Here is an 18,140-nt window from a genome sequence, read left to right as displayed (position 1 = left end):
AAACGGACCACACCACCACAGGATCAATACACCAAGCTTTGTTCAATGAGCGATAGAAAAGCAATTTCATCAGACAGAATTTGCTAAAGATATAAAAAAATAGTGTCTCAAGTGTCTTCATAAACTTCAGCTGGTCCAGAATCCAGCTGCCCGCATCATTACCAGAACTCCTTCCATAGATCATATCACTCCTGTTCTTCACCAACTTCACTGGCTCCCTATTAAATACCGTACTGACTTCAAGATCCTGCTCCTCACCTTTAAGGCCCTTAATAACCGCAACCCCATTGAACATTTATGGGGGCACTTGAAGACTGAGAAAGCCGAGCATTCCGTGACAGCACAAAAAGCTCTTTGGAACATTGTCAAATCATGCTGGGATAACACGGGTACTACCTGCTTGACTTAACCAATGCAGCTGGGGGTTCACTTACTTTTGCACATACACTAATTCCATGTTTCATGTAGTTTTTGGGCTACTTAAACAAGTCCCACTAAACAAGTACCTGCAACTGATAAACATATATCTGACATTTCATACATAAAAAACTGGTGATGATAGAATAAGAAAATCATGGTAAAACAACAGAAACATCTAAACTGCTCAAGGGGTTCACATACCTTCAAGCAGCACTGTAGATAGATACTGAATGTTTTAACAGCATGAGAACATGTTACTATTGAACATGTGTCATGTGTGATGCAAAGACTAAAAGACTTGACACTTAATGGATTTCCACATATTTATTTTCAATCACAGCAAATACATCCATAGTGCCCGAGGCAGAATAATTACAAATGTGAAACTCGACCGTTGTCTCAATCATCATGTCAGTTTGGGAGCTAGTTCTATGCTGTTTATCCTCAGAACCGTTTGAGGTGTAATGATGACTGTAAAAAAAAAAGAAGAGAGAACACAACAATCACTTTTGTACATAATGATAACTTGTATCCATTACTCATTAACTGTGTCAGAACCCTACACTGCTAATGGAGCAAACCACTCACTTCTGCTGCAAATAACATACATTTCCAATATGTCGATGACAACACTAAACATTCAAAAATGTATCAAAGTTGAGAAATAAATGACCAGGGACAATCAAAGCTTGTCTGATTTGCCATATGTCATTATCTGACGTGCAATTTGATTTTTTGGTTGCTTAGTTTGGATATGTGTTCTTAGTTTGGATATATGTGTTCTTAGCTTGAATATATGTGTTCTTAGTTTGGATATATGTGTTCTTCGCTTGGATATATGTGTTCTTAGCCTGGATATATGTGTTCTTAGTTTGGATATATGTGTTCTTAGCTTGGATATATGTGTTCTTAGTTTGGATAGATGTGTTCTTAGCTTGAATATATGTGTTCTTAGTTTGGATATATGTGTTCTTCGCTTGGATATATGTGTTTAGTTTGGATACATGTGTTCTTAGTTTGGATATATGTGTTCTTATTTTGAGATATATGTGTTCTTAGTTTGGATATATGTGTTCTTAGCTTGAATATATGTGTTTTTAGTTTGGATATATGTGTTCTTAGTTTGGATATATGTGTTTAGTTTGGATATATGTGTTCTTAGCTTGGATATATGTGTTTAGTTTGGATATATGTGTTCTTAGTTTGGATATATGTGTTCTTAGCTTGAATATATGTGTTCTTAGTTTGGATATATGTGTTCTTAGTTTGGATATATGTGTTCTTAGTTTGGATATATAAGTTCTTAGCTTGAATATATATGTTCTTCGTTTGGATATATATGTTCTTAGTTTGGATATATGTGTTCTTAGCTTGAATATATGTGTTCTTAGTTTGGATATATGTGTTTAGTTTGGATATATGTGTTCTTAGTTTGGATATATAAGTTCTTAGCTTGAATATATATGTTCTTCGTTTGGATATATGTGTTCTTCGTTTGGATATATGTGTTCTTAGTTTGGATATATGTGCTTAGTTTGGATATATGTGTTCTTAGTTTGGATATATGTGTTCTTAGCTTGGATATATGTGTTCTTAGTTTGGATATATGTGTTCTTAGCTTGGATATATGTGTTCTTAGCTTGGATATATGTGTGCTTAGTTTGGATATGTGTGTTCTTGTAGTTTTTGGATGTGTGTTTTTGTATTTGTGTTGCACTGCTGTGGGTTGGGGGGGGCGATATTTCGTTTCATTTCATGTACTTGTGTACATGAAATGACAAAGTGTCCCTGATTTCTGTTACATTTTTTCCCCTGGTCAATGAAAGTCCATTGAGAACATTATTAAAAGACTACCCAAACAGCAGACAGAAGGGCATCTATTTAGCTCTAAAAACAACGGGATACTAGATTACAACATGGGATAACACTTAGTTCATCATTAGTAAAGTAAAAGGAATTCTAGTTGTAGGTCGTCTGCCACCCTGTTACTAACACCATGGATTTTCCTAATCGTCCAAAGAGGCTAGCGTTATGTCAGTGGAGCGTTATGTCAGTGGGTGGTGCATGGCAGGCAATCACTGCCATATCAACTGAAAACACCTATACTGAGACAATGAGAACTCAGGGCCCCAAAAGCTCATTCAATGTGACAGGCAACATTTTAGCATTATGACTCTGCTTCTCACAATTATAAAATGTCAACCTCTGGTAAGACAATCTAATTCTTTTATACCACTATGTATCATCGTATTGGAAAAGTCAAATGTCAGAAGAGTCTGATAGAATGAACTTACTTTTCTTGCGCTGGTATCTGTGTTTTTTATGGAATCGCATGTGGATCTTAGGCCATGATTCAGTCTTCTCTATGACAGTTGCCTCTACACTCACCAGTTCTTTTCTGTGCAGCATGAGAAACGGAGGATTATTATGTTCAGTCTCTCTATGTGGGTGTATTTTTGAAAGTTATGTAAAATGTCAAATTCCATATAAGACAAATCCTAATAGAGTTCTAACAGTGGTATGCTGCTATTCAAACAGTTATTTCAAAAGGCAAGTATACTAACAATGACCTCCTGCTTAATACAGCCAAAACCAGGAACTCCTTATTGACTTCTGATGCAATCCGAATTCCAAAATACCCATACAAATAGACGACAATCCCATCACCACCACTGAATCTTTTACATTCCTCAGAATTTAAAAGAGTCAGCAATAACCTGAAGTGGAAAACCAACACTGAGCATATCATTGCAAAACCTCAACAACGACTTTTCTTCCTCATGTCAGCGGCATGGCTCAGGAGATGCAGTGGGTCATCTAGTAATCACAAAGTCGCTGGTTCAATCCCAGCTCCTCCAGAGATTGTGTTGAAGTGTCCTTGAGCAAGACACTGAACCCAGCCTGTGTTACCAACAACCGCCACCAGTACTGTTGGCCAACAGGGTGCTGGTGGAAACGATGCTACTGTTGGGCGAAGGAGAGGGGGGAAGGCATGTCTAGAGGCAGCGGGAGAGGAGGAAGGGTAGGAATGTGGGGGTGAGAGTCGGAACTTTGAATGTTGGCACTATGAATGGTAAAGGGACAGAGCTGGCTGATATGATGGAGAGAAGAAAGGTAGGTATACTGTGTGTGCAAGAGACCAGGTGGAAACGGAGTAAGGCCAGGAGCATCAGAGGAGGGTTAAAACTCTTCTATCATGCTGCAAATGGGAGGAGAAATGGGGTAGGGGTAATTCTGAAGGAAGAATATGTCAAATGTGTTGGAGGTGAAGAGTGTCAGACAGCGTGATGAGTATGAAGCTGGAAATTGAAGGTGTGTTGATGAGTGTTACCAGCACATATGCCCCTCAAGTTGGGCGTGAGATGGAAGAGAAGATAAGCGGTTTGGATGATGGATGGATGGATGGCATATGACAGGGTGATGGAAGAGGAGGTGTGGTATTGTATGAGGATGTTGGGAGTGGCAGAGAAGTATGTAATACCCTTTTTCCACTGGCCAAAAAACCCGCTAACATCTGCCTTTTTACATTGACCAAAGGCGGACATTAGCGGGTTTTGGCCAGTGAGAAAAGGGTATAAGAGTGGTGCAGAATATGTATGAGGGCAGTGTGACTGTGGTGAGGTATGCGGTAGGAATGACGGATGGGTTCAAGGTGGATCAGTGGTCACCAACCCTGCTCCTGGAGAGCTACCATCCTGCCGGTTTTCACTCCAACCCTAATTTAACACACCTGATTCTACTGATTACCTACTTACCAAGACCTTGATTAATTGAATCAGATGCGTTAAATTAGGTTTGGAGTGAAAACCAGCAGGACGGTAGCTCTCCAAAAGCAAGGTTGATGACCACTGGATTACATCAAGGATCGGCTCTGAGCCCTTTCTTGTTTGCAAAGGTGGACAGGTTGACAGACGAGATCAGCCAGGAGTGTACTTGGACTATGATGTTTGCAGATGACATTGTGATCCGTAGTGAGAGTAGGGAGCAGGTGGAGGAGAGCCTGGAGAGGTGGAGGTATGCACCGGAGAGAAGAGGAATGAAAGTTAGCAGGAGCAAGACGCAATACATGAGAGGGAGGACAGTGGAATGGAGAGGATGCAAGGAGCAGAGGTGATGAAGGCATATGAGTTTAAATACTTGGGGTCAACCGTTCAAAGTAACGGGGAGTGCAGAAGAGAGGTGAAGAAGAGAGTGCAGGCAGGGTGGAGTGGGTGAAGAAGAGTGTCAGGAGTGATGTGTGACAGAAGGGTACCAGCAAGAGTTAAAGGGAAGGTTTACAGATGGTAGTGAGACCAGCTATGTTATATGGTTTGCAGACAGTGGCACTGACGAAAAGACAGGAGGTGGAGCTGGAGGTGGCAGAGTTGAAGATGCTAAGATTTTCATTGGGAGTGACAAAGAGGGACAGGATTAGGAATGAGTATATTAGAGGGACAGCTCAGGTTGTACGGTCTGGAGACCAAGTAAGAGAGGCAAATGTCTTTATGCATGCAAGAAAGTTGAATCAGTTCATCTGGACACAACGTTTATTGACAGATACGTTTCATCACTCAATCACTCCTCTGAGTGACTTCTTCAATCTAAACTGACTGCAGGTGTCCCCACCCTTATAAACAATACAGTTGCATAACAACCGAAACCAATGACCATTTCATATGCAAATATGGGCATAACGATTAACTAGAGTTACAATAGCCATGTGTACTATTCACAGAGGATAAACCCCAAAACACGCTGTGCCAGAAGTTGGTCCACCCCAAGGATCAGGTCCTCCGGCAAAAACAGAGCAATATAGTGTTAGCTGTTAAGTGCCAGCAGGATTGCCGTGACTTGTACATTGGGGAAACTAAACAGACGCTGGCCAAGAGGATGGCACAACACAGGAGACCTAAGAGCCTGGACACAGCAAACCGACTAGCGGTGACCAAGGCTGACTGTTGCGTTGCCTCATGTCGCCTGCCATCTGGGCCAAAAAGTAGCACTTGAATGCACCGCTTAGCTGAACAGCCAATTGGAGTGCTCTCTCTCAGCGATGCGCCCCGCCGATTCAACATGCTGAATCAGCCAAAAAGCTGCCGACAGGGGTCAGACTAGTGCCGACAGTGCAGGACACACTGCAAAAACTAGGATCACAGACGCTCACTGACAGCCTGACATTGGCCGACTGTCGGCCTGGTGTGTCAGGGCCCTAACATGTCAGGCCAGCACCTTGCAGTCTACACCCATGTACAGGCCAGTGGTCACTCTTTAAAGGATGACAATGTGCACATCCTTGATAGGAAGGAATAATGGTTTGAACGGGGAGTCAAAGAGGCCATCTATGTGAAGAGGGAACGACCATCCCTGAACCGGGGGGGCTAAGAGTACATCTGTCACCATCTTACAATGCTGTGATTGCAAACATTCCCAAATCCTCTGTGAATAGTACACATGACCACTGTAACTCTAGTTAATGGTCACATTGTGGCAGGATGAGGAAAAACACAGCAGACGAAGGCGAGTTTGATGTTTATTCCTCAACTCCAAAAATCAAACTGCAGCAGGAACAACCCTGCACCAGCAAGCCCGGGAACGTAAACCATGCCCCCAGCTCACAGACCTGTTGGGTGAGTGGCATAGCCCCTAGTGTCCGCCACACAGCCCCCCCCCCCGAACACCCAGAAGGGACTCCTGGAAAGAAAATTAGTGTCTCACTGGAAGCTTAAGCAGCCTGCCATAACGGCTGCGCCGTCCCTCAGCCGAGACAGTAGATGAAACACAGTCCAAAGCCGGCTGAGAAGCAGAAGGCTGAACCTGTGAAGACACTGCCGGTGTCCTGGAAGGAGGACGACCCCGACGGGGAACCTGGGCCGGAAACACAACTTCGCCTGCCACCCTGTGCGCCGGTTTAAGCCTATCAAGTGTGACACGCTCCCTACGCCCACCCATATCTAGCACAAAACCCTTAGGATCCGTCTCAAGAACCCGAAATGGGCCATCGTATGGGGGTTGGAGGGGCGAGCGGTGAGCATCATGCCGTACAAAAACAAAACGAGCCGACATGAGCTCCGCAGGCACGAACGACCGCGGAAAACAGTGGTGAACGGGGCCTGGAACCCGAGTGCTGTCAGACAAAAAAGGATAAACGGCCGGACGGGGGTCGAGGAACGGAACTCCCAGCCAAAAATTCCCCAGGGATGCGGAGTGGCTGACCGAGCACCAGCTCAGCGGGCGAAGCGTCGAGGTCCACCTTAGGAGCCGAATGCAACCTGAGCATAACCCAAGGTAAACGATCCACCCAGTTACCATTTGAGAGTGCAGCGCACAGCGCTGCCTTGAGCAACCAGTGAAAACGTTCACACAAGCCGTTAGCCTGCGGTTGGTACGCGGTAGTGCGGTGTACCTGCACACCCAAGGATCGCGCAAGTGCCAACCAGAGCTCTGACACGAACTGGGGGCCCCTGTCTGAGGTGATATCTGACAGAGTGCCGAAACGGGCGACCCAGGAGGAAAGAAACGCATGTGCAACATCCGAGGATGTTGTGGAGGACAGAGGGACAGCCTCTGGCCACCTGGTGGTCCGATCTACCATTGTGAGCAGGTGCATAAAACCCTGTGAAGAAGGTAGAGGGCCCACCAGGTCCACATGCACGTGGTCGAAACATCTGGCCGGGATCGGAAACGGTTCGAGGGGCGACTTAGTGTGCTGGTGGACCTTAGCGCGCTGGCACGCTACACATGCAGCTGCCCACCCCTTGACGTCCTTGCAGAGGCCAGGCCAGGCGAACTTGGAACCGACCAACTTCACCGACGCCCGAACTCCAGGGTGCGAGAGGGAGTGAATCGAATCGAAAACTTAACGGCACCAGGCCCTGGAACAACGGGGCGGGAACGGCCGGTGCAGACATCATAGAGGAGGGCAGGACTGCCTTCCTGCTTCACGACGTCCTCTAGCTTGAGGCTGGTACACGTTGACCTAAGGGCAAGGACGTCCGGGTCGCTGGGCTGGTCGGCAGCCATAGCGGAGAAATCCACACCGAGGTGCACAGGACACACAAGCACACGCGACAGACAATCAGCAACAGGGTTGGACTTCCCGGCCACATGCTGAATGTCCGTTGTGAACTTGGAGATTGCCGCTAGGTGGCGCTGCTGACGAGCAGACCACGGCTCAGTCACCTTGGACATGGCAAAAGTCAGCAGTTTATGATTCACATAAGCCATGAATGGGCGACCCTCCAGCAGGAAGCGGAAATGCAAGGTGCAGTGCCAGCAACTCCCGGTCAAAAACGCTGTACTTGTGCTCGCTATCTCGCAGTTTGCGGCTAAAAAATGCGAGTGGCTGCCACGCATTCGCCACCCGCTGTTCAACCACAGCCCCCACGGCTATGTCCGACACATCGGTTGTTAAAGCTATGGACGCTGTGGGTGTGGGATGGGCGAGGAGGGCAGCGTTAGCCAGGGCGCACTTAGCTCCGTCAAAGGCCTGGACCCGTTCGGGAGTCCAGTCGACAGGGTCGTTAGCCTTCTTAAGCCGCAGGGCTTCGTAAAGTGGCTGAAGGAGGTGGGCAGCGCGAGGGAGGAAACGGTTATAGAAATTCACCACGCCTAAGAATTCCTGCAATGCCTTAACAGAGACTGGGCGGGGAAATTCCGCCACCGCTTGCACCTTAGAAGGCAACAGGACCACGCCTTGCAGCGAAATGTGGTGACCCAAGAAGTCAATCACCGGCAGTCCAGACTGACACTTGGCCGGGTTGACTATCAGGCCGTGTTCGTCCAGACGACGGAAAACCTGTTTCAGGTGCGCCAGGTGCTCTTCAGCTGACGGACTGGCCACTAATATGTCGTCGAGATAAACGAACACGAAAGCAAGGTCACGCAACACCGAGTCCATCAGCCTCTGAAAGGTTTGCGCTGCCCCCTTCAAGCCAAAAGGCATGCACATGAACTCAAAAAGCCCAAATGGGGTGATCACTGCGGTCTTGGGCACGTCCTCTGCGCGCACGGGAACCTGATGATAGCCGCGCACCAGGTCCACCTTAGAGAAAATAGTGGTACCTGCCAGGCGTATGGAAAAGTCCTGTATGTGTGGGATGGGATAACAGTCATTGGCGGTGACGTTGTTCAGGCGGCGAAAGTCGCCGCAAGGCCACCACGACCCATCCGCCTTGGGCACCATGTGAAGCGGCGAGGCCCACGGGCTGTTGGAATGCCTCACTATACCCAGACGCTCCATGATGGTGAACTCCTCCTTAGCTGGAGCCCATTTTACCACGTCGAGGCACCGCGTGCGCGCAAAAACTGGCGGTCCCAGAGCGGGAATGAAATGTTCTACCTCGTGTTTAGTAACCGCGGTGGAAAAGGCAGGTGTAGTCACCGATGGAAAATCCGCCAGCAAACGCTGAAAAACATCCCCTAATGCTAAAAAGTTAGCGTGTGTTAACGGCCCGGCTCCCCCTGTCAGTGGCGAAAGACACAGCATCAATTAAACGGCGGTTTGCAACATCAACCAGCAGACCATTAGCACACAGAAAATAGGAACAGTAATGGTGGTGACTACAAAGTCCCACTCAAAATGGCGCCCGTGGAAGCGAACAGTCACCAACCTTGCGCCAAACGTCGCAATGGACGAACCGGTAGCTGCACTTAACTGTGGGCCACTGCCTTCGGCTGACCTGTCTGTCTTAGCAGAAGGGAGTAGGCTCTTTTGTGAGCCTGAGTCCACCAGAAACCGTCTTCCTGACATCGTGTCCTTAATGAAGAGCAGCTCACTATGTCCGCCAGCGCCCACAGCTGCTACTGAGTGCTGCCCTGGAGTTTCCCGCCGCCTCAAACGTGCACGGAGGGACGCAGCGCCTCGCCTTGCCGCCGAACCACTGGTGGAAGAAACAGAGGCCGCTCCCGCGCCGTCTCCGGGAAGTCACTCCAGCCACCACTGCCGGGTCCGCGTCCTCCGACGCCGGCTGCAGAGGCTCCGATGCCACACTCTGCACAGAGAACCGTCTGGTAGCCAGCAGGACCCGATCGGCCTCCTCAGCCAAACCTCGGCAGTCACCAGCGGCCAGACACGGGGAGTTAGCCAAAGCCGCGCGCACAGGAGACGGGAGCTGGCGCAGGAAAACGTGCGGGAAAAGGAACCCACCTTCGTCCGAGCCTAGCAGCGACAGCATATTCTCCATGAGATCCACAGCTGTCCCGTCGCCCAAACTGGATAGGAAAAGGATCCTATCTGCCCTCTCTGCAGCAGATAGGCTGTACCTCCGGAGCAGAAGATGTTTGAGGGCGACGTATTCATCATGTTGCGGAGGGGCGCGCAACAGCTGCATGGCCCGGCGTGTGGACTGCTGGTCCAGCGCAGCAACGACCAAATAGTATCGGGAGTCGTCCGCGGAGATTCCACGCAGGTGGAACAGCACCTCGACATGCTGGAACCACGAGGCCGGGTCGCTCTGCCAGAACTCTGGGAGCTTCACAGCCGCGGCGAGAACGGCCGGCTGTGAGAGTTGGGGTGGCGTGGCCGAAGTGGATTCACACTCCTCTTCTGCTCCAAACATGTTCAATTCGGGGTCACCAATGTGGCAGGATGAGGAAAAACACAGCAGACGAAGGCGAGTTTGATGTTTATTCCACAACTCCAAAAACCAAAACTGCAGCAGGAACAACCCTGCAACAGCAAGCCCGGGAACGTAAACAACGCCCCCAGCTCACAGTCCTGCTGGGTGAGAGGCATAGCCCCTAGTGTCCGCCACAACATCCCTATTTGCATATTACATTGGTCATTGGTTTGGGTCGTTATGCCACTGTATTGTTTATAAGGGTGGGGACACCTGCAGTCACTGTATTGTTTATAAGGGTGGGGACACCTGCAGTCACTGTATTGTTTATAAGTGTGGGGACACCTGCAGCCACTGTATTGTTTATAAGGGTGGGGACACCTGCAGCCAATCAAGACTGAAGAGGTCACTTAGATGATGATGAAACGTTTCTGTCAATCAACCTTGTGTCCAGATGAAGTGATTCAACCTTGTTGGATGAGAGGCAAGATAGAGATGGTTTGGACATGTGTGGAGGAGAGATGCTGGGTATATTGGGAGAAGGATGCTGAATATGGAGCTGCCAGGGAAAAGAGGACGGCCAAAGAGGAGGTTTATGGATGTGGTGAGGGACGACAGGCAGGTGGCTGGTGTGATAGAAGAAGATGCAGAGGACAGAAAGAGATGGAAACGTATGACCCACTGTGGCGCCCCCTAACGGGAGCAGCCGAAAGTAGTAGTAGTAGTTTAATGATGAAATAGGTAAGAATTTTTATTGGCTGCAATTTGGAGTTCCTCAATGACACCAAGATTAAGTACCATCACAAACCCAGAATATGTCTGCAACCACATAACTAGTATCTGTTCAGGTTTCAATGAGTTTTTGACAATGAGATTTGGCTTTAACATTTATTTTTTTATTTCTCCCCCTTTTTCCTCCCCAATTGTACTTGGCCAATTACCCCACTCTTCCCAGCCGTCCCGGTCGCTGTACACCCCCTCTGCCGATCCGGGGAGGGCTGCAGACTACCACATGCCTCCTCCCATACATGTGGAGTCACCAGCCTCTTTTTTTCACCTGACAGTTAGGAGTTTCACCAGGGGGAAGTAGCGCGTGAGAGGATCACACTATTCCCCCCAGTTCCCCCTCACCCTTGAACAGGCGCCCTGACCAACCAGAGGAGGCGCTAGTGCAGCAACCAGGACACATACCCACATCCAGCTTCCCACCGGCAGACCAAGCCAATTGTGTCTGTAGGGATGCCCAACCAAGCTGGAGGTAATATGGGGATTCTAACCGGCAATCCCCGTGTTGGTAGGCAACGGAATAGACCGCTACGCTACCCGGACATCCCGATTTGACTTTAACATTTAAAACCTGGGTTTTTTTCTCAGTGTTGGTGAGCGAGAGAATGACATATTACCCTAGGAGAGGCCGGCCAATAAGACTGAAGTCTTCACTTCCCACCATGAGCACCTGGAAACAAGGGTAAGAAACAAGGGTAACAATGGTGAGAAAAAAGGGTAACAGTGGTGAGAAACAAGGGTAACAATGGCGAGAAAAGCTCGGTCTGATTCACTGAGCAGTGTCCTCTGCTTTTAATACACTCAACCAAGGAGCCTCTTGGTTAATAGAGGCCCTGATCTTAGAACTAAAGGAAGTCAAATCCACCAGATTGTTTGGCGAGATTTAGATGACAGATTACAATAGACTGGCCTGTACCCTAAAGAGGCTGCCATTTTAAGTGCCCCCCTCCCCCTTTACCCTAAAAGGCTTAAAAGATCATCCCGGACTTCCACCGGGGGCACGGAACAAGATGGCGGAGTAGAGCAGAGCTCCCGAGTCGACTAGATAATACACTCCCCCAAAACTATGAAAGGACTGAAAATACATGTTTAAAACTGACGCGAAATGAGTGGGGGACGGAAACAGAGAAGTCTGAGGAAAAAAATGTCTAAAGGCCAGGAAGAACACGAGTTTGAGGAGGAGTCGGTGGAAGAGGGAAATGGCGAACCCAAACAACTTCACGCGCTACTTGAGGGGTTCACAAACCTCACTAAGGAAATTCGAGAGCTCAAGAAAGAGATGAAGGATGACCTCTCAAAATTCAAGGAGGAATTTAAAGAGGGGGTGAGGCTGGAGTTTGCCGGCTTCAAAGAAGAAATAAATTGCAAATTGGCACAAAATGACGCGGAAATACAAAAACAACGGAAAGATGTTACTGAGGCACAGGAACGGATCACAGAGCTAGAAGACTGGAATATGGAAGCGAAGGAGGCCATCCTCACGCTACTAAAACAACAAACAAAACTTCAAGACAAGTTAACAGAGGTGGAAGGACACGGAAGACGTTGCAACCCTAGAATATATAATTTGGCTGAGAAGGACGGTGAATCAGTACCAAAACTGGTGGACGGGCTCTTACGCCGGGAGCTCGATATACCGGAGGGGACTGATTTACAAATACAGCGGGCACACAGGAGCCTCGGAAAGAAGCCACCACCGGGTGCAACACCAAGGTCTGTAGTGGTTAACTTCTTGAAATTCGAGACCAAAGAACGTATTCTAGCAAAAGCCTGGAAGAAGAAAATACAAGTCGATGGGAGACAGATCATGATTATCCCACTGAGGTTATGAAGAAACGCAAAACCTACACGGAGATCAAAATGATACTGAAAGACAAAAAAATCCAGTTCCAGACGCCTCTGAGTAAAATAAGGATCCACTGGTCGGACGGACCCAAGATTTATGAAAACATGGAGGACGCAGCACGAGACATGAGGAAGAGAGGGATGGACATACAGGAGAAACACGACAACAGCGAGCCCTCACTCAAGGAAAGGATCCTGAGAACATCGCCATGGTAACGCATTGGAGCGAAGAAGAAGAGAAGCGGGGACCCCACTGCCTCAGAGGAGCCGAGGCGAGATGCAGGGCATCGAGCGAGGGAAAAGCTGCAGGAATTCAAGAGGTGACCAAATGATTAAGATAAGGAGAGTGGAGAGGGGGGTGCAAGGGGGGAAAGACGCTAGTATAGCGAACCCAGAAGGACTACATGTCTCCTGGTTTTAAGTTATATATACAGTGAGATGGGTGAGTAAACGGTTTCACCGAAGCTGATGAAGCAGCTGGTTTATTTTTGATTACCCCTCTACTACAAACATTTGAAATTATATTACAAAACTAAAGTTAAAATTAAAATTAGTAGAGGGGAAAAACACATACCATGGAAGGTAATCATAGGGAGACGACTTATTTTGTTTTTCTTTTCTTTTCTTAATGTGTGGAGAACTTTCAGTTTGAGGTTTAATGTATTATAGTATGATGGGTTTTGCTAAGACTGAATCCAAGTGGGGATATTCACAAGCTCCCCCTCTCCTATAAGCACAAGACTTCTCTATCGTTTATACTAAAACCGACAGGGGAACCAAACAGCAAGGGACTGTTGAACTTATCTAGAAGGATGGGGAGACAGGTTTTAGGAGTGTCTCACACCTCTAGGGGGGCCCTCCACATACCGGAGGATATCCCCCATTCCCACCAACAGGGAGACAGGGCCTAGGGGGAATAGGGCTCTTATTTGCTGGGAAGTTCAGTTTTTGTGTTCGTGTTTATTTTGTTCATGAGGAAAGGTTGGTAGGTAAAGTTGCAGTAAAGGGGTTGGAAATCATTCCCAAGGTCACAAACAATACAACATAATGATATAAGAGTGGTGTCTCTGAATATAAATGGGCTAAACAATAAAGAAAAAAGGGGAAAGGTATTGACTAAATTTAGAAATACACGTCATTTTCTTACAGGAGACACACTTATCTCGAGAGGAGCTTGAAAAGTTAAAAAAATTAGGCTATAAAAATTCCTTTTTTAGTTCATTTGGGCAAAATTGTAAAAGGGGTGTCGCAACACTTATTTTAAATATGACAAAGTTTGAACTGATTAAGGAGGTAGATAATAAGGAAGGGAGCTATATAATGACAAAATATAAACTAGACAATCAAGTTGTGACACTGTTAAATGTTGTATGCTCCCCCAGAAAGTGAAAAATCATTCTTTGAAAAATGATTTGACATTATAAGTTTGGAAACAGAAGGGACATTGATATGTGGAGGGGACTTCAATGTGGTATTAAATTACAGGCAAGACACAACAAGTACAAAGAAAAACAAAACACAAATTAATAAATACATGAATATAATGATGTCAGGAATAGGTATATCTGATGTGTGGAGGGAACTTCATCCACTAGATCGGGACTATACACACTACTCAGCTCCTCATACAATGTATTCTAGAATAGATTATTTCCTAATGAATAAGGGAGAAATATATAGAGTGAAGGAGTGCAGGATAGGGGTAACAGACATATCAGATCATAGTGCAATCTACCTTACAATAAATTTGAACCACAAGAGGAAAAATACAGTATGGAGACTTAATGAAGGTATACTGAATAAAAAGGGGCTAGCGGAGGAGTTAAAAGGGGTTAATAAACAGATATAAGGAAGAAAATGATAATGGAGAAGTAGACCCAACAATTCTATGGGATGCCCTGAAGGCTGTTTCAAGAGAGAAGCTGATTTCTTACACAACATTTGTTAAAAAAGCCAGATTAGAAATATATCAGAAACACATTGAAAAATGAAAGGAACTGGAACAGCAACATAAGAAGGAAAAATATCCAGGAATACATAATTAGGTTAAAGAAGTTAGGAAAAAAATAGACGATATGATATCTTGTTGGAAGGGATGGAGAGGAAAGCCAGGTTCACCAAACAGACTTACTATGAGGGAGGATCTAAAGCTACTAAAACGCTGGCCAGACGTTTAAAGAAACAGCAAGCACTAAATAGTATACACAAAATAAGAGACCCTGTATCCAACAAAATATTATATGAACCAGAAGAAATAGAAAAGATGTTTGAGGAATATTACAAAAAATTTTATACACAGCCTACTTCAGCGGGAGAAAAGGACGTGAAGGAGTTTTTGGATGAATTAGAATTACCATCGATAGGTTCACAACAAAATGCAATGCTGACTTCAAAAATAACAGTAGAAGAGACAGAGAAAGCAATTAGCTTGGCAAAGTCGGGCAAATCACTAGGACCGGAAGGATTAGGGGCATCCTTCTATAAAACCTTAAAAAATAGTTAATGCCGCTACTGTCTACTTCATTTAACTATACTCTTAGGGAAGGTAAGCTCCCTCCCTCATGGAAAGAGGCTATCATTTCCGTTATTCCGAAGGAGGGTAAAGATAAAGAATATTGCAATAATTATAGACCTGTATCAATTTTAAATGTGGATTATAAACTTTACACCTCTATTATAGCTAAGAGAATGGAGAAATTCATGCAGGAATTGATTGATGAGGATCACACTGGCTTTATTAAGGAAAGGCAAACCCAAGATAATATAAGAAGGAGCTTACATGTCATAGAGAGCATACAATTGGAGGGTGAAAGTGCAATTCTTGTAAGTATAAATGCCGAAAAAGCCTTCGATAGTGTGAATTGGGTATTTTTGTATAAGGTATTAGAAAAAGATTTAATGAGGAATCGGTGAACTGCATTAGAACACTATACCATAAACCAATGGCAAGGATTAAAATAAATGGTAATTTGACAAAACGATTCAAACTTGAAAGGTCGACGAGGCAGGTTTGTTGCCTCTCTCCGAGTCTCTTTGCAATTTTTATAGAGCCATTAGCCCAGAAGATCAGACAGGATGAAGACATTAAAGGGGTGACAATAGGAGGAGAGGAGCATAAAATCGGGTTATTTGCAGATGATGTATAAATCTAATTAAAACAACCTAATGAGTACTTCCCACAGCTAATTAGATTACTGGAGAATTATAGACACTACTCGGGTTATGAAATTAATGTCACCAAAACACAGATCCTATCAATAAATTACTCCACATCACAGGAGATTAGGGAAACATTCAAACTTAAGTGGAACACTAACTCAATAAAATATTTAGGGGTGAATGTAACTAAAGGGGTGGATAAGCTATACGAGGCGAATTACACAAAATTAAACCAGGAAATTGGAAGAGACTTGGAGAGATGGTCAATTACTAATCTGGACTTCAGCTCTAGAATAGAGACAATCAAGATGAATGTATTACCGAGGCTTCTATATTTGTATCAATCCTTGCTGGTGATGATCCCACAAAAACAATTTGTAGAAAGGGATAAGTGGATATCGAGGTTTATATGGTGTGGGAAGAAACCTCGAATTACAAACCCCAATTCCAATGAAGTTGGGAAGTGGTGTAAAACGTACACTACCGTTCAAAAGTTTGGGATCACCCAAACAATTTTGTGTTTTCCATGAAAAGTCACACTTATTCACCACCATATGTTGTGAAATGAATAGAAAATAGAGTCAAGACATTGACAAGGTTAGAAATAATGATTTGTATTTGAAATAAGATTTTTTTACATCAAACTTTGCTTTCGTCAAAGAATCCTCCATTTGCAGCAATTACAGCATTGCAGACCTTTGGCATTCTAGCTGTTAATTTGTTGAGGTAATCTGGAGAAATTGCACCCCACGCTTCCAGAAGCAGCTCCCACAAGTTGGATTGGTTGGATGGGCACTTCTTGCGTACCATACGGTCAAGCTGCTCCCACAACAGCTCAATGGGGTTCAGATCTGGTGACTGCGCTGGCCACTCCATTACCGATAGAATACCAGCTGCCTGCTTCTGCTCTAAATAGTTCTTGCACAATTTGGAGGTGTGTTTAGGGTCATTGTCCTGTTGTAGGATGAAATTGGCTCCAATCAAGCGCTGTCCACTGGGTATGGCATGGCGTTGCAAAATGGAGTGATAGCCTTTCTTATTCAGAATCCCTTTTACCCTGTACAAATCTCCCACCTTACCAGCACCAAAGCAACCCCAGACCATCACATTACCTCCACCATGCTTAACAGATGGCGTCAGGCATTCTTCCAGCATCTTTTCATTTGTTCTGCGTCTCACAAACGTTCTTCTTTGTGATCCAAACACCTCAAACTTGGATTCATCCATCCACAACACTTTTTTCCAGTCTTCCTCTGTCCAATGTCTGTGTTCTTTTGCCCATCTTAATCTTTTTCTTTTATTGGTCAGTCTCAGATATGGCTTTTTCTTTGCCACTCTGCCCTGAAGCCCAGAATCCCGCAGCCGCCTCTTCACTGTAGATGTTGACACTGGTGTTTTGCGGGTACTATTTAATGAAGATGCCAGTTGGGGACCTGTGAGGCGTCTGTTTCTCAAACTAGAGACTCTAATGTACTTATCTTCTTGCTCAGTTGTGCAACGCGGCCTCCCACTTCTTTTTCTACTCTGGTTAGAGCCTGTTTGTGCTGTCCTCTGAAGGGAGTAGTACACACCGGTCTAGGAAATCTTCAATTTCTTAGCAATTTCTCGCATGGAATAGCCTTCATTTCTAAGAACAAGAATAGACTGTCGAGTTTCAGATGAAAGTTCTCTTTTTCTGGCCATTTTGAGCGTTTAATTGACCCCACAAATGTGATGCTCCAGAAACTCAATCTGCTCAAAGGAAGGTCAGTTTTGTAGCTTCTGTAACGAGCTAAACTGTTTTCAGATGTGTGAACATGATTGCACAAGGGTTTTCTAATCATCAATTAGCCTTCTGAGCCAATGAGCAAACACATTGTACCATTAGAACACTGGAGTGATAGTTGCTTGAAATGGGCCTCTATACAGCTATGTAGATATTGCACCAAAAACCAGACATTTGCAGCTAGAATAGTCATTTACCACATTAGCAATGTATAGAGTGTATTTCTTTAAAGTTAAGACTAGTTTAAAGTTATCTTCATTGAACAGTACAGTGCTTTTCCTTCAAAAATATGGACATTTCAATGTGATCCCAAACTTTTGAACGGTAGTGTAAATAAAAACACAATACAATGATTTGAAAATCCTTTTCGACCTATATACAATTGAATACACTACAAAGACAAGATATTTAATGTTCAAACTGATAAACCTTATTGTTTTTTTTGCAATATTCCCTCATTGTGAATGTGATGCCTGCAACACGTTCCAAAGACGCTGGGACAGGGGCATGTTCACCACTGTGTTACACCACCTTTCCTTTTAACAACACTCAATAAGCGTTTGGGAACTGAGGACACTACTTGTTGAAGCTTTGTAGGTGGAATTCTTTCCCATTCTCGCTGATGTGCG

General features: G+C 45.4%; 1 protein-coding gene across 1 annotated transcript in view; it reads right to left on the bottom strand.

Annotated features, from left to right (window-relative positions):
• Positions 1–735: 735 nt before the first annotated feature.
• The window catches only part of mrpl21 (mitochondrial ribosomal protein L21), a 32,043-nt gene continuing 14,638 nt past the window's right edge, over positions 736–18,140 (bottom strand). Inside the window, exons 5-7 of the mRNA XM_056278848.1 lie at positions 11,360–11,412; positions 2,715–2,818; positions 736–891 (exon numbers count right to left, since the gene is read on the bottom strand). Coding sequence (XP_056134823.1) covers positions 827–891; positions 2,715–2,818; positions 11,360–11,412 — 222 coding nt within the window. The 3' untranslated portion in view covers positions 736–826. The remainder of the gene's footprint in view (positions 892–2,714; positions 2,819–11,359; positions 11,413–18,140) is intronic.

This window comes from Lampris incognitus, chromosome 4 (assembly GCF_029633865.1).
Source record: "Lampris incognitus isolate fLamInc1 chromosome 4, fLamInc1.hap2, whole genome shotgun sequence".
NCBI lineage: Eukaryota > Metazoa > Chordata > Actinopteri > Lampriformes > Lampridae > Lampris > Lampris incognitus.
This window is presented reverse-complemented; position numbering and strand designations above follow the sequence as displayed.